This window comes from Acartia tonsa, chromosome 6, assembly GCF_053477335.1.
Source record: "Acartia tonsa isolate MP-2025a chromosome 6, ASM5347733v1, whole genome shotgun sequence".
NCBI lineage: Eukaryota > Metazoa > Arthropoda > Copepoda > Calanoida > Acartiidae > Acartia > Acartia tonsa.
Genome location: NC_137265.1, coordinates 37,529,802 through 37,547,039, shown reverse-complemented (window position 1 = coordinate 37,547,039; position 17,238 = coordinate 37,529,802). Strand labels below are relative to the sequence as shown.

The window sequence follows — 17,238 nt, the reverse complement described above, 5'->3', positions numbered from 1 at the left end:
TACCCAAAGTTTTATAATCTCGTTCTCTCATTCGTTAGATTAAAACTTTTGGTACCTATATTAAATTCTGATTGGTTGGTACATACTAGCAATGTAAAAACTTTTCCACCTATTATTTCAATCTTCAAAAAGGAAAATGTTTCATCTTATAATCACCCTTCCTTTTTATAAAGCTTTCATTCACTCTTTGTATAATAACTTTGTTTGTCTGTTAATAGGACATTAAATTATCTACGGACAAACCTATGCATACTATAGAGTAACTACGCTCTTACAGTGCGTTCGAAGGTGCTTTGACTTTTGTGTCAGAACCTAAATTGGGACATAGTGCATGTCCCAATATAGGTTACAACACAAAAGTCAAAGCACCTTCAAACGAACTGTGGTTATTTTTAATTTACGAAGCTTTACAAAGTGTCTCAAAAAAACAACTATGTGACGTCATAAAAAAAGAGGAATTATCCTTGTCTTTGTTAGGGACTCTCTTTCCCACTTCTCCTCTCATTTGATGACGTCACATGGCTGATTTTTAGACACTTTGTAAAGCTTCTTAATATACCTGTCTCCTCTCTTGGTATAATACATTTGTCTGCCAATAAGACATCCAAATGTTGGTCCAACAGCCGCGCCCTTGTTTGGTATCTCAGCCAAGCCTCCAGTAAACAGGTCAATATCGCGGACATCCTACAAAATAAAATTTGGTTGGGTTGTGTTGACATACACCTGACTAAATGGCAGTTATTCAAAGTGATGACAGCTGACTTAACACTGAAAAGTTAGGGTAATTTTTATATGAAAACTAAGCTTTTCTATTATTATGGTCGGTCCGTCTATCCGTCTATGCGAATCGATTTCAAACTTGACATGATGATTTTTTAACAGTTAGGTACAATTTAGAAAGAGTAGTATACTAAATAACAGAAAGTTCGTATGTCCTGTGTATTTTGGGATATATTTATGCAAAATTATTGTTCAAACTTGCGAATAATGTTGTTAATGTTTGCTTGTCTGGCTTTTTAATATCTTTAAGCTTCGCTTTTATGGATGTTGTCATCCTTGTTTTTTTTTATAGAAAATGTTTTTAAAATACCTTGTAAACCGCTTGCAGCTTCTCAATGACCGATGTTGACATAACATTGTGCAGGTCCTCGAACGAGTTGACCGTTGGCAGGTTGCACAATGACCGCCACTCTGTGTAGCCGGGCAAACCATGGTCACGGCCCTGCTGAATTATTTGGGCTGCAAGATCAAGACCTAAATGATTGGGATGAATTTGATATTATTAATTTATATTGAAATTTCACCAATACGGGAATGCCCTGCAGGGGGCTGAGAGCTAGCTGTAGCCTAAACAATGAGAGGGATTTAATTTAAACTTACAGTAATAAACCTTAACTAACTCAACTTGTCTTAACTTAACACAGATATTTTGTAAAAAGGTATAACTATACAATCCCTCGTGAATCTAATTTCTAAACATTCAATCTTTAAACTAAACTAGGTAGAAAAAAATTATATCAAATTTTGTTCATTAAAGGTTGTGATCGACTTATAGGCAAACATACCTCAGATTCCACGGACTGAACTTTGTCTGAGTGAACTAGCATCGAAATTACAAAGCGTTAAAGGTTCTAGACTCTTCCATGCTTACCTACACCGGTGTCGGGATCCATAAACATTTTGCTTGTCATCGCTTCACCAATAAAAATGTCCTTGTTCTGAGCATGGCCCTTGATGAGTCCTCGCAAGATCTGGCATAATCAACCATTTTATTTCTAAAACCATAAAGTAAAAAGTTGGCCTGCCAGAAATTCTGGATGTTGACCCCATGAATAAGGGGGTGTGTAGTTTTATTTCGTATACCTATCTTCAGCGGGTGCCCTAACCTCGTGGGGCTATACAAGCGGTGCCCTAACCCTACGGGATTATCAAATAACCTAACATAAACTACCAGGATTTTAAAAAAATAAACAAAATATACTCATCCACATTATTTTTAAAATCAAGAAAAACGACTTAAAATCTTAGAATTGAAGAATCATAATTGAGCTTTTTGATGTAGAATAAAATGTGCCTGGTCAAGTTTATCAGGATCATACATCTCAAATGGTTTGTAGAAAGAATCTGAAATATCCTTCGTCTCAACTTTACGGCCAACTCTGAGCAAATTTTTAGTCAAAAAAGTTCTTCAAAACATTAGTTACATCTAGGGATATTCTATTATCTAAAAATTATTTTGCATAAAAATTTACCACAGGTCAAATTCAAATGCGTATATTAAATATTATCCTAAAAAAACATATTTGTTAAAATTGGTGATATTCCCCCCCCCCCCCCTACAGAACAAACACCGACAAACCTCCTAATGCTACATCTCTGAAGTAAAACCTTCTAAAAAATTTTTAAAGTGAAATCTTATTTATTAAGTGTGAGGTAAGGGTCGATTTTTGTAATGCAAGGTTGTATCGGGTTCGAAACCATGCCGTTGGGTAGCCAACACAGAATTTGGGAAAACTGTCGGACGGATTTTTAAATTTCACCCAGTGGACAAAGTTATTTAAGAAATAAATTTTGGTTTTGAATTTTTGTAAGATTTTTTAAATTTTGGAAGATTTAAAAATTAAAATTTTTAAGGAGGTTTTACATAAGAGATGTCGCATTAGGACGTTTGTCCTTTAGGAGGTTTGTCGCATCAGGACGTTTGTTGGTATACCCAAAAAAGGAAAATAGCATCATCGACAGATCGACGAATCAGGTAAGATACATATTGAATGCTTTTTCATTTAGTGGTATCTTCACAAAAGTCAGAAGTTTGTCAGCCGAAAAAGTCCCATTTACCTTGTAAAGTTGCGAACTGACACAGCGAATTAATGACTATCTTCACTATTTTATATTTTAATCAAAAATATAAGAAACTAAAAACAGAGAGACACTTTTTGATACTTTGATGCTTATTTGACTAAATTCCTGTTGTAATAAACAAATTTGCTTGGCATAAGAGATGCAACAAATCTCATAGCAGCTGTAGCCACACTGTTAGCTGTTCCAGCGTTGGTATCAATATCATAGCCTAAATAGACAAATAATATACAATATATAGACAGCTTTCCGCGGATATTAAAATTAAAAATTATACGATTAAATCCAGTTTTGTTAGACCCGAGGGGCTGAAGGGCCAGGCTATCAACACTGAATTTATTTTATGATTTCTATTTTAATATTCGTGGAAAATTGTCTACAATGATATAAATGATTTTTTAATGTGACTGAGAACCGGTTCTAATCCAGCGGAATTTTCGGTTTTGAAGCCGTACTGGAAAAAAAATTGATGCGTTTTTGAAATGAATTACACTACAGGGTGTTTCAAGAGAAATGAGTTTTTTAAAAACTTAACTGTAGTACCAGCATTTCTATCAATATCATATCCTAAACACACAAATAATAAACAGAAAAATAATTAATGTGTTTTGTAGAAGGAACAAGAAAGTACCAAAAGTCACAAATTCAATCAAACTCCTTTTTTTTGTATTATTTCTCTGGCTAAAAAAAGATAGTGAAAATTTAGTTTTCCTCCCCTCCCCCTTATTTTGAAGTAGATTACTAAAATGGGGTAATTTTTCGTGTTTAAGGCGCCGCATGTCTGGATCCCGCAGGGTTTTGGCCCCCACAGTAGGCAAATTAAAATCCCCACCCCCCCTCCAAACCTTTATTTTCAATTTTGTTGTGTGCTAGCTAGATACTTTGATTTAAAGCACCAATTTACCTTTTTCAAGATGAATCAAGGTATGAAGGTATATGAGGGGAAATAAAGTGAATAGTAAATAGATATTTATTGCATCGTACTATAGACAGCTTTCCGAGAATATTAAAATGAAAAATTATTTGAAATAAAAAAGTTTTGTTATCACCGAGGGGCCGAAGGTCAGGGTTAACAAAACTGGTATTAATTTTATGATTTTTCTGTTTAATACTCGTGGAAAATTGTCTATAATACGATGCTATACATAGTTTTTCATTATGGGTGAGAACAATTCTAATCCACCGGATACTAATTGGGTTTGAAGCCATACTGTAAATTGGGCATATCCTGATTGTATAGATAATATTTTTACCTGTAAAAAATCCTGTAGTTTCAGGTGAGAGACCATACTTGTCCATGACTGCCTTCCCAAGGATTACTGGCAAATACTCGTTGTACGTTATGTGCTGAATTTGGGCTCCAACTATCCGTCTCGTTTCCTGGATTAAAAATAAGTAATAGCAAGTATATTAAAATATGTATCTCAAAAACGTCCAAGTTTTTTTATTTGATGGGGTTAAAATGAGAAGTTTAAGTAGAGTGAAAACCCCTTCCCCCCCATCATCACCTTGGACGTCTATGATGTAGCAATACCTATAAAAAACTTTACCCATGTTCTAAAATGAATTATCTAATTAATCAGAAAATAGGTATGCACAGCTTTGGTTGACTCCGCTTAATGCCATCTAATGCTAAGCATTTCTTCATCTTTTATGCCAGTCAAAATGATATTTTGTTTATGTTGTTTTATATACATTTTTTTTACAATTACATTAGTATAATTTACAATATTTGTACAAATAAATATATCTTAACAGACGAAAAAGCTAAAATTAGATGAAAAATCACATTCAACCATACCTGGAAAATTTGTTCATCATTCCAGTGAGGATTAATGTCTGCTAGAAGCCTGGCCAACCTGTTGTGTTGACGCATCCATAAGGTATGGATGGATACCAATCCTAAATTAAAAAAAAAATCAGGAATACGGATAGGACAATTACGGATAAATCAATTCACCCAAAATATGATTCAATTTATTGGTAGAAAAGTTCAAACACCGTTACTTACAAAGTTACAACAATACAATCCCGATTAAACCCTTAACCAATAAGCTAATTTCAGATTTATAAAAACTTTTGAGAGCAAAATTCACGAGAAAAACGAGAAAATAACTATCTCTATAAAGCCTTGAGTGACACAGGTCTCCTTAGCAAAACCTTAGATTAAAAAAAATCTCGAAAGAAACGGACAACAGGGCCTTCAAATAGGGTACAGTGGTGGTCAGAATCCGTTGGAGATTAAATCTTAGCTGCTTCTTCTTGCTAGATATTGCAATTTGAAGTTTTGTGGTAAAAATGCCTAAAATTACTAGAATTCAAAGGATATATGCATAAGAAAACACCTTAATTCATCAAATAAAATAGGTGAGTTTAACATTTGAGGAGTTTATATGTCTCAGCATATGTAAACTACACAGTCCCTCCACATTTAAAAAATTTAGTTTCTTTAAAGAAATTATTTAATGAAAAAGGTACATTGTTCTGTTTACAACTTTAAGCTAGAGGCTGTTACCCTGGAACCAGTAAAAAAAACCTCAGTTCTAGTTTACATATTGCTAAAGTTAATATTTAAAATACTCTCAACCCCCCCCCCCCCCTTCAACCCCCTCTTGCAACCCATACATTTTAGGGGGGAGGGCAAAGTAATAGTATTATGTTTTACTCAAAACTATTTGAAGTATTGAAAGAAAACATTATATGTAAGATTCTTAGGCCCAAAGTTTCTGGAAATATAAGCTTTAGTACTTAAACTTTAGTAGCCATCAAAATCTCTTGCAAATATTGCTGCAAACAACCCACTCCCTCCTTCTTAGACCACAAATTATTAGGAGGGGGGCAGTGGATATGGAAAATATTCTTGTGTTACTTTGAAATCACTGAATTATGTTAAGCAAATTTTGGATTTAAGCTTTTTTGGGATATTAGTTACTGTCGCAAAAGGCGGCTAGACATTGCCGTCTTCAAGATCTTAAGGTCGAACAGACCAATCATCCTCAACTTCCCCAGAGTACAAACAGAGCAGGTTACTAATTGTATTTATTGAAATACCATGAAACTGTTACTCTTGGATGGGTACTCATCAAGCCAGGAAGCATAAGAGGGAATCTAAGCACAGCTAACACACATATCAATTGACAATACATGAATTTTCATAACCAAACATGGCGCTGGGCTGAGTATAAGCAAAAGAATGCTTTTGTTTGGCTTGGTTGCGCGTCTCTTTAGGGAATACCGCGTTTACCAGCAGAACTAAAGTCGTCTTCTACTGTTTGTGGAATAAGGAAAATTGATTTTAATGCATTGAAATCCAGACAAGGAAACATACACACAAAGTTACCCAAACAGTTACTTTTTCAAATATTGCTGGATTCCCCCCCCCCCCCCCCCTCCATCTATTGGAAGTAGTGGCTAGTGGCATCAGTTCAGTTCAGGCGCGTCTCTCTTTTGGACTGTGGAGTCCAGAGAATACAGCCACCCTGCTCCTCCATGAATTCCTTTTTTTGGCAAGTGCTTCAGCTTCTCCCCATGTTAATTCCAAATTAAAGAGGTCCTTTTCAGTGCTCCGCCTCCAGGTCATTTTTGGTTGTTCCCGTTTACGTTTACCAGTGGTGGGGTTCCATTTTAGGCACTTTTTTGGAAACCTATTTTGTTCCATTCTAAGCACATGTCCTAGCCACCTTAGTCTTTTAAATTTCACTTCTGCTTCAATACTATTGCACTTGGTCTTAGCATACAGCTCAATGTTTGATATTTTGTTTGGCCAGAATATTTTGCAAATTCTTCTTAGGCAGCTATTGTGAAATGCATTAAGTTGATTTTTTTCAGTTTTCACAGTTCTCCAGCATTCAGCTCCATAAAGAAGAACTGATTTCACGTTACTGTTGTAAAGTCTGATTTTTGTTTTCAGAGCAAGTTTCTTTGAATTCCAAACGTTGTGTAGACTGTTGAAAGCAACCCTAGCCTTATCAATCCTGGTTTTAATATCAGCTTTTGAGCCATTTTCACTGCTGATAACACTCCCCAAATAGGTGAATTTGTTGCTTTCTTTCAATTGTTCACCATTTATTGTTATAGTTTGATCAGGGTTTGTAGGTATATTCATAATTTCAGTCTTCTTTACATTAACAAAGAGCCCAACTTGTCCTGCGTATTTGACTAGTCTATCTGTCTTAGCTTGTAGATGTTTAATTGTTTATGAAATCAGTGCCAGGTCATCAGCAAAGTCCAGATCTTCTAGGTGTCCTAGTATGCCCAGCTGGAGACCACGTTTTTTGTCCTCTGTGGTTTTCTTCATCACCCAGTCAATGACCAATATAAATAGAATAGGTGATAAAATGCATCCCTGTCTAACTCCAGTGCTTATTTTAAAGAAATCAGATGTCTTATTGTTTCCAACTGAAACACAGGCTTGGAAGTTGTCATAAAATTTAGCTATCATAATTATCATCTTTTCAGGTATACCATAACTTCTTAGTATTTTCCAGAGTGTTTGTCTGTGTATGGAGTCAAAGGCCTTAGAGAAATCAACAAAATTTACATGGAGTGGCTTGTTAAATTCAACACATTGTTCAATAACTGTCCTAAGGGTGAAAATTTGGTCAACACAGCCTCTTCCAGCACGGAATCCAGCTTGTTCTTCTCTTAGTTTATTGTCAATTTTCTCATCAATTCTGTTTAAAATGACTTTACATAGGACCTTGCTTGGGATAGAAAGCAGCATAATTCCTCTCCAATTATCACAATTGTTCAAATCTCCCTTCTTTGGTAGTTTTATGATTATACCTTTAGACCAGTCAGTTGGTATCTTTTCTTGTCTCCAAATTTTATCAAAGAGATCAGTCAGAGTCATAGCAGAAAGATCTATGTCTGCCTTAAGCATTTCGGCAGTTATCAAGTCAGGTCCAGGTGCTTTGTCATTCTTTAGACTATGTATAGCAGCTTTAACTTCTTGAATAGTTGGTGGTCTTGTGTCTATGTCTATTTCATGTCCTGGTTCTGGTTCTGCAGTAATTTCAGGTTCAGGTCTGTTCAACACTTCTTCAAAATGCGATTTCCACCTTTCAGCAACTTCTTTTTCTGTAGTGAGTAATTTACCATCTTTAGCCTTGATCGTTTCACCACTCTTTTTGTTATATTTGCCACTTAATTGCTTGGTTATGTTGTATACTGTTTTCATGTTACCGAAGTCAGCTGCTCTCTGGGCCTTTTCAGCCATATTATCAATGTAATCTCTCTTGTCTTTCCTTGTGCGCTTTTTGACTTCTTTGTCTTTAGCAGTATATTCAGCTCTTAAATTGCCCATGTCAGCCAAATGTTGAGCATTATGAATTTTGTTTTTAAGCTTCTTTCTCTCTTCTATTTTGTTCCATGTTTCTTCAGAGATCCAGTCCTTTTTCTCTGGTTTCTTGTGTCCTAGGATTTCCTTAGCAGTAGATTGGAAGTTTTCTTTAATTGAAGTCCATGTGATCTCAGTCTCGTCATTTAGGTCCTCTAAGACTTGAAATCTATTTCTAAGTTTTAAGACAAATTCATTCTTTATCACTGGGTCCTTTAATCTTGACGAATCATATTGTCTACCAATCTCACTCTTTTTATCATGGCCAGTACGCTTCAGCTTTAATCTAATCTTACTGACAACTAGTTCATGGTCACTGAATATGTCGGCTCCTCTATAGCTCCTACAGTCTTGCATTGACTTGACCCATTTTCTATTGATCATAATATGGTCAATCATGTTTCTTGTTTGTCCATCAGGTGTTGTCCAGGTATATTTGTGAATGTTTTTGTGTTGGAATAATGTACCTCCTACGACCATATCATTATTTAAACAGAATTCAAGTAAAAGTTCTCCATTTTCATTTCTTGTACCTATGCCAAAGTGTCCCATTGCATTTTCCACTCCAGTCCTGTCAGTTCCTACTTTAGCATTCATATCTCCAAGAACTAGACACATGTCATGTTTGGGTACTGAGTTTCTGATTGATTGCAGTTGATCATAAAACTCTTGTTTTACTTCTTCACTTTTGTCATTTGTTGGGGCATAGCATTGGATAAGGGTCAACTTGCAGTGCCTTGATTGGAATCTAGCCTTAATTATTCTGTCTGATATAGGTTTCCAGTCTATTAGTGAATTGACATGTCGTTTTTGAATAATTATAGCAACCCCATACATATGTTGACTTTCATGACCAGAATAAAGTATTAGGTGGCCATCTTTGGTTGTGGTTTGTCCTTGTCCTGTCCATCTACATTCTGCAATTCCAAGTATTCCGATATTGTAACTTGTCATTTCTTTAACTACTTGGGCTGTTTTAGTTGACTCATACATTGTTCTAACATTCCAGGTTCCTATCTTACAGCTTTGCTTAGAACTTATTGGTCCTCTCATCAAGTTGATAGCTTCCTTTCGGATTTCACCATCATCTTTCATATTCTCAGTAAACTGAGCATCAGTTCCAACAGTTCTTGTTTCATGCACACCTCTGGCTGTGTCAAAGCCATAAGTGTTTGAGGTTTTGTGGGTGGTTTCTGTAACTGTGGGGGTTTTTACAGGTAGGATAGTTAGTCCTATGCAAACCTTTCATATCCCTGGAAGGAAGGGTGACTGGTAAGGGGAGGGACGTCAATATCCCCCAGTACTTCAAGAAGTACCTCCTGCCCTTGGCTATTGGCATAGGTAAATAATATTGTATATTATTAGAAACCTCTGGAGATATTCAGGGTATATTTAATTTTATAAATATTTATTTCAACTACAACCCTCCCAATCTAGTACAATTATTTTGCTTTATAATCTCCTCCAGCCTATTGGACTAATAAAATAATTATTGTCAACCCATTGCTCCTTCCCTAAACATTGAATAGGTAATACATATGAAGCAATTTGAAATCTAAAAGTTTTATTCCAATGTTTGCTCCTTATTGCTTTAGTAGTTTCTGAGTAAAACACAGGTGGTGAGGTTGTATGGAGGGTAGCTGGAGAGGGAGGGCAAGCAATATTTTAATTTTTTTTTATGGGGGAGGAGGAAATTGAGCAGCAATATAAATTTTCTGGATGGGGTTGGTTGAGGTTGGGAAAAGGTCAGCAATATTTGTTCAATTATGAAGTAATTATGGACCTACTAAAGTTTAAATCCAAAAGCACTCTATATCTTGAGTAATCTACAAGTAAATCACAAGGGTATTGCTATACTCCCTTCTATTACTTATTTGGAGGGAGGGGGGGGGGGGGGGAGAAATTGTAAAGCAATAGGGAGGGAAATGGGGCTTGGTAGGAGAATTCAGCAAAATTTGTTAAAATTATTTTTGACATAACAAAGTATATTTGCTTTGCTGCTACAATTCTAGTGGTTTCTTAGTAACACACCATAGTAGTAACCTTTCAACTGCAACCCAACCATTCTCTCTTTACAAAATGTTATGTTATTGATTTATGAGGGGAGGGGAAAAGGTCAGCAATATATGTAAAAGTGCTTTGGGTCCCACAATAATACAAATCCAAAAGCTTTATATGTATCTCTAATATTTTCTTAAAACACATTGGAATGATCTTCTGCCACCCCCCCCCCCCCCCCCCAAATATGTCAGGACGAAGGGAAGGGGGAGAGAAGGTGATCAACATAATTTCTACAAAATTTTGGCATAAAAACCTTACCTAAAAATTTTTCCCACTATACTTCAATTAGTTTTTGAGAAACACATAATAGTACTACTATGCTCCCCCCCCTCCCTCCACCCTAAAGTTGGTAGGTTGTGAGAGTATGGGAGGGGGGGGGGGGGAAGCAGAATTACTAAAAGTAACTTGGGCCATATGTAAACTTAAACTTAAGTTTTTCCCAGGGTAACAGCCTTTAGGATAAAGTTGTAAATTGGGCAAACCTCTTTAAGCTTATAGTACCTTATTTATTACTCTTATTGAAGTTATAAACATCATTTATAGTAGTAAAAATTGTTTTAAATGGGGATGAAGTGTTTAGTTTACAAATGAAGAGATATCTAAACTCCTCAAATGTTAAACTCCCCCTTTTTATTTGATGAATTAAGGTGTTCACTTATGCATATATCCTTGGAATTCTTGTAATTATAGGCATTTTTACCACAAAACTTCAAATTGCAATATCTGGCAAGAAGGAGCAGCTAAGATTTAATCTCCAACGGATTCTGACCACCACTGTACCCTATTTGAAGGCCCTGTTGTCCGTTTCTTTCGAGATTTTTTTTAATCTAAGGTTTTGCTAAGGAGACCTGTGGTGATGAAACCAAACTATATATCTTTTTTTTATGAAGTCTAAATAGTGTTTTTTAAACTAACAAATCAAAATTAAATATATAGGGGTAAAGAGGTCTACATTATTAAAGTTTCTGTTTCACTAATTCTTACTAATATGTTAATTCTTGAAAGATAAAGCATTTGGATTTTTGTTATATGCTTGCTGCTAAAGATCTGATAAACTTACCAATATGTTCATTAACTCTGACATCACCAGCCTTGAAACATTTTTCTCCACTTCTTCCTGAAATAGTTTAATCAAAGTCATCTTGATAAAGATGAAAATATAGTTTTATTGACCAAAGCATTCAGCCTCACAGAGCTAACAAAACTGGTTTTAATCTTAAACTTTTCATTTTAATAACCAAGAAAAGTTCTTTATAATAATACAATGCAATGCAATAAATAAATATTACTACTTTTGTATAATGATTAGTTACATAAAACATTCTGACAATCCATAGATCCATAGACGTGAGGGAGGGGTGGATGTTAACATTCAACACTCCCTTAAAAAAATTATAGTAGCCCTATCCTTCTCTATTTGCATCCCCCAAAGTTCAAACCCCCTGGCAAAAACCCTGTGCACACTAATGGAAACAACATTGCTAATCAGACTAATGTTGTACCTTGAGGTCACAAGTTCCAAACCCAGCAAATTGTAATGAACTAACTAATTTAAACAAACGGATACGAACCTGCACAATCAATGGTATTGTCATCCGCAGGCAAAAGATCTATTCCAGAGGACATTCGCTGAACCCTAAAATATCATTCATACTAATTTAATTATTTCGTAGATTTGGCTACGGACCTGCTTAGAGACGGAGAAAGAGATAAAGAAGGGGAGAAAAATAGACAGAGGGAGAGAGAGAAAAATGGAAGAGAATGAGAAAGAAAGAGAAAGAGAGAGAGAGCGAGAGAGAAAATAGATAGAAAGCGGAAGAGAGAGAGAAAATAGATAGAAAGCGCGAGAGAGAGAGAGAGAGAGAAAGATAGATAGATAAATTGATAGAGAGAGAGAGAGAGAGACAAAATGAGAAAGAGAAAAATAAGGAATGATTTTTTAATCCAGAATAAGATTAAAAATTGAGAAAGAAAACTACTATAGATTATTTTTCTTTAAGTGTCATATACCTCCCAGGGATCCTTCCTGGGAGGTACAGGTAAGCATTATTTTACCTGAGTAGACCTCCAGTAAATAATCTGAGTTCCTCTGCCTCCTCTCTGGAGCTTCCGTAGATTACGGACCCGTCCAGGAAACTTGTCACCTTAATAAAGATAATTGACGATAAATTTATGTACATTCCAAAATTCTCCTTCTGTAGATTAAAATTATTATTTGCAAAGCTCAGACATTAATAGCTTGGAATTAACCAATCAAATTCTAAAAGTACCCAAAGTCTGTGGTTATATGTATAACTTCGGGCATCAGTATAATATACAGTCCATTGTCCACTCCTTCCCTGGAAGAAACTGTACCTGGTTTATTTGTTCTCTGGGTCCCAGATGACATCCAGTTCTGGTGGCTGTTCCGGATCTAGATACAATCACAAATAGTCAATAAAAATACAGATTAATCTTCAACGCAGAAAGGAAGTTTGGACATGTGTAGTATTTAAATCTAAAATAACATGCCCCTTCACTTATCTTTGAAATAAATTGAAAATATGGTAAGGTAAGTTCATTTAATCTATGCCTAACCCCTGCGGGGATTAGGCATAACACTGCGGGGCTACCCTGTGCCCAATATAATCTAGACACTTTGAGGGAAACCGCCGCCGAATCATCTCCAGTGTAAGGAACTCTAGATTTGTATGGAATAATCACGTAAAATGAAATGGTAAAAGGTCAGAATAAATCCGAATGTAAAATTTCTTCGAAACAATCAAATGTATGAATTATAGAGTAGCTTTTCTACAGCAAAAAAATGTATTACCTCGTATATTCCTGACACTTGAGTCCCATATCTCCATAAGCTGTGTCGTTCTCTGGAATCTGATAAAAAAATATTTGTAAATATATCATAAAATTATTATGGTTCTATTATGGTCTGTCTGTCTGCTTTGCTACGTTTAAGATAGGTATTCTTTTGCTGCTATGTTATTAATGTTTCTATTGTTGTCTTAATATTACCATGAACCATGAACAATAGTTATCAACTCTTTAGTTAACTATATTTTTTCTTTTATCTGCTTGCCTATTATTTTTACTATTATATCAATTCTTGGCTTCGCTACTTAAGAATGTTGTCTTTCTCGTTTGTCTTTTTTTCTAACTAACCTTAATAGGATAACATTCTGGGTGGAAAGAATCAAAATCTACGCCACAACATTTTAATCTCTGCCCGAGGAAGCCAGCCATCTAAAAATAAAAAAAAGATAAAGATACTGTTATGTACAATATATCAAAAAGAGGGTAGGGTGACAAAAATTTTAAATGTATGCTTTTCCTCTAAGTGCCTACGGAATGCCCTCACTCTCTCTTCTTATTTTTAATCAAGTTAAAAATAAGGGATTTGTGTTCTGAGTAGTTTTTTTCCTAGGCCAATTAACCTATACCAACGATGTCCAAACCCTACGGGTCCTCACAGAAAAAAAAAACCTAGCCTGCCATAAAGTAAAAAACAATCAAACGAAAAATTACCCCCTTCATTTTTTAGAGTTTATTTTAAAAAAGAGGGAGTGTTTTTTTGTGCTTAACCATACACTATTTTAGAATTATAATATGGATTTACATCAAATATTTAAACAGTATTAAAGATTAATTCTACAATGGAAGTTTTTGACTAATTTAAATCTAACCTGTGGTGTATGAGACACATCATGGTAGACAAATTCTCCCCAAATAGCTGTGATGGCCATCAGATGAGGGTGGGGTATGTCAGAATCTGTGTGCACTTTTACTGAAACTTCACGAGCACTTGGCAGGAATTTGTTTCTGAAAAAGTAAAAAGATTTATTAGCATAGATGGCTAATCAGAAACAATAATGCGTCCCACTAAAAATGGAATTTCTAGCAGACGATATTAAGTAGGGGGAGAAAGTCACTCAAAAATCAGCCACGTGACGTCATAAAAATGAGGGAGATGCGAGAAGTGGGAAAGAAAACCTCTAAAAAGAGATGGGTAATCTCTCAATTTTACGACGTCACGTGGCTGATTTTTTAGAGACTTTCTCCCCCTACGATATTAAGCCACATATGATTTATCCTAAAAAATCAACTAATTATAAATGACATATGAAATAGATGTTATGAAACAATTACTGCCGTTTCTTAACAAAATATGTACTTCCTCTAACCAATAGTATGGTTGGATTGTTCCTACATCTTGTCTATCCTACAAATATGTATTCTTATCTAACACAGAAATGTGCAAGGAAATAGAGATGCCTGTTTGCGGGCCAAGGTATTTCTTTTACTCTTACTATAAAAATCAAGTGCTTGACATAAGTTGTATAACGAATGTTGAAAATCTTTTCAATTGAATTTTTTTTGGTCGAGGGTCGAACCCCCTTTTTCCCGCGGCAACTATTGAACTTGATTATTCTTTTCATACCTGGAATCCTGTCTGGGAATACTGATTCCATCTCCATAGTCAGGTGGCATGTACCTAAACATAATCATTATTGAGACGAAAATAATTGTTTTCTAAATTTCATGGCTTTGAAATTTTAATACAGAAGGTATAAATTGTTGTTGTTGTTAATGTAATTTTTTTTTAAGTACAGATAAATATGGCTTTTGGCGACTACGCCCTAAGCATTAAGGTTTATAGCTGTTCTATTTTCTAGGGACGATTTCTCTTTGAAGGCTGGAGGTACGCTTCATAAAAAAATGTAAGAAACGTTCCAAGGAGCTTCACTGAAAAGAAGAATCGGTACAGCGTTTTGCAGGAGCCCTTCGCTCCACATACAGACAAACATCTTGTTACTTTTATATAAGGATATATATAATTTCTATGCAATAAGATTTACGCAGTAAAACTAAAAAGTATAATAAGAAAATAATATTAAAGCTGTGTAATGTAAAGTGTCACTTGGATAAATATTTAATTTCCTGCCTGTATAATACAAATATCAAACATAAGGAGATTGATAACTTACAATAATGGATATACAATACGTGGATATTGTGAGAGATTCTTGCATAAAGTGTTTATCCAGCTGGCTAATATAACGATACCCCCAATCCACCTCCCCCTTATGACTTTACCCTATACCTTCCCGTGAGATGATGAAGAAAGTCCCTCAAAAAAATGAGGAATTAGGAGAGGAGTGGGAAAGAAAACCCCATAAAGACAATGGACAATCCCTCATTTTTATGACGTCACATGCTGATTTTTCTGAGGGAATTTCTTCGTCTTCCTCCACTGATCATGAAAGAACATCTGAGGACTATGTTACCAACTTAAATTGACGACAAAACCTTCACAGTCACAATATCCATGTAGTCTATATCCTTATAGCAAAGTACAATATATTTTTATCGCGTACAAATTTTGAATAAGATTATAGAATAAGAACTGACATACCTATCTATCTTATAAAGTTAAGATTTTGAATATAGTTTACCTAATAATATCTCCTATTGGCTACTCTATAGTTAGGATTTTGAATAAAATTTACCTAAGATATCTCCTATTGTCTACTCTATAGTTAGGATTTTGAATATAGTTTACCTAATAAATCTCCTATTGGCTACTCTATAGTTAGGATTTTGAATAAAGTTTACCTAATATATCTCCTATTGTCTACTCTATAGTTAGGATTTTGAATATAGTTTACCTAATATATCTCCTATTGGCTACTTTATAGTTAGGATTTTGAATATAGTTTACCTAATATATCTCCTATTGGCTACTCTATAGTTAGGATTTTGAATAAAGTTTACCTAATATATCTCCTATTGTCTACTCTATACTTAGGATTTTGAATATAGTTTACCTAATATATCTTCTATTGTCTACTCTATAGTTAGGATTTTGAATATAGTTTACCTAATATATCTTCTATTGTCTACTCTATAGTTAGGATTTTAATAAAGTTTACCTAAGATATCTCCTATTGTCTACTCTATAGTTAGGATTTTGAATATAGTTTACCTAATATATCTTCTATTGGCTACTCTATAGTTATGATTTTGAATATAGTTTACCTAATATATCTCCTATTGTCTACTCTATACTTAGGATTTTGAATATAGTTTACCTAATATATCTCCTATTGTCTACTCTATACTTAGGATTTTGAATATAGTTTACCTAATATATCTTCTATTGTCTACTCTATAGTTAGGATTTTGAATATAGTTTACCTAATATATCTTCTATTGTCTACTCTATAGTTAGGATCTTAATAAAGTTTACCTAAGATATCTCCTATTGTCTACTCTATGAGTCTATAGTTAGGATTTTGAATATAGTTTACCTAATATATCTTCTATTGGCTACTCTATAGTTAGGATTTTGAATATAGTTTACCTAATATATCTCCTATTGTCTACTCTATACTTAGGATTTTGAATATAGTTTACCTAATATATCTTCTATTGTCTACTCTATAGTTAGGATTTTAATAAAGTTTACCTAAGATATCTCCTATTGTCTACTCTATAGTTAGGATTTTGAATATAGTTTACCTAATATATCTTCTATTGGCTACTCTATAGTTAGGATTTTGAATATAGTTTACCTAATATATCTCCTATTGTCTACTCTATACTTAGGATTTTGAATATAGTTTACCTAATATATCTCCTATTGTCTACTCTATACTTAGGATTTTGAATATAGTTTACCTAATATATCTTCTATTGTCTACTCTATAGTTAGGATTTTGAATATAGTTTACCTAATATATATCCTATTGTCTACTCTATAGTTAGGATTTTGAATATAGTTTACCTAATATATCCCCTATTGTCTACTTTATAGTTAGGATTTTGAATATAGTTTACCTAATATATCTCCTATTGGCTACTCTATAGTTAGGATTTTGAATATAGTTTACCTAATATATCTCCTATTGTCTACTTTATAGTTAGGATTTTGAATATAGTTTACCTAATATATCTCCTATTGGCTACTCTATAGTTAGGATTTTGAA

At 34.4% G+C, this 17,238-nt stretch overlaps 1 protein-coding gene across 1 annotated transcript in view; it reads right to left on the bottom strand.

Moving 5' to 3' along the window:
• Positions 1–17,238, bottom strand: part of LOC145322575 (uncharacterized) — an 85,267-nt gene that overhangs the window by 40,977 nt on the left and 27,052 nt on the right. Inside the window, exons 8-22 of the mRNA XM_080164696.1 lie at positions 14,691–14,744; positions 13,936–14,071; positions 13,415–13,495; positions 13,071–13,129; positions 12,614–12,671; positions 12,314–12,402; positions 11,830–11,894; positions 11,319–11,375; positions 4,661–4,761; positions 4,113–4,239; positions 2,971–3,070; positions 2,075–2,162; positions 1,652–1,751; positions 1,091–1,254; positions 560–684 (exon numbers count right to left, since the gene is read on the bottom strand). Coding sequence (XP_080020822.1) covers positions 560–684; positions 1,091–1,254; positions 1,652–1,751; positions 2,075–2,162; positions 2,971–3,070; positions 4,113–4,239; positions 4,661–4,761; positions 11,319–11,375; positions 11,830–11,894; positions 12,314–12,402; positions 12,614–12,671; positions 13,071–13,129; positions 13,415–13,495; positions 13,936–14,071; positions 14,691–14,744 — 1,404 coding nt within the window. The remainder of the gene's footprint in view (positions 1–559; positions 685–1,090; positions 1,255–1,651; positions 1,752–2,074; positions 2,163–2,970; positions 3,071–4,112; positions 4,240–4,660; positions 4,762–11,318; positions 11,376–11,829; positions 11,895–12,313; positions 12,403–12,613; positions 12,672–13,070; positions 13,130–13,414; positions 13,496–13,935; positions 14,072–14,690; positions 14,745–17,238) is intronic.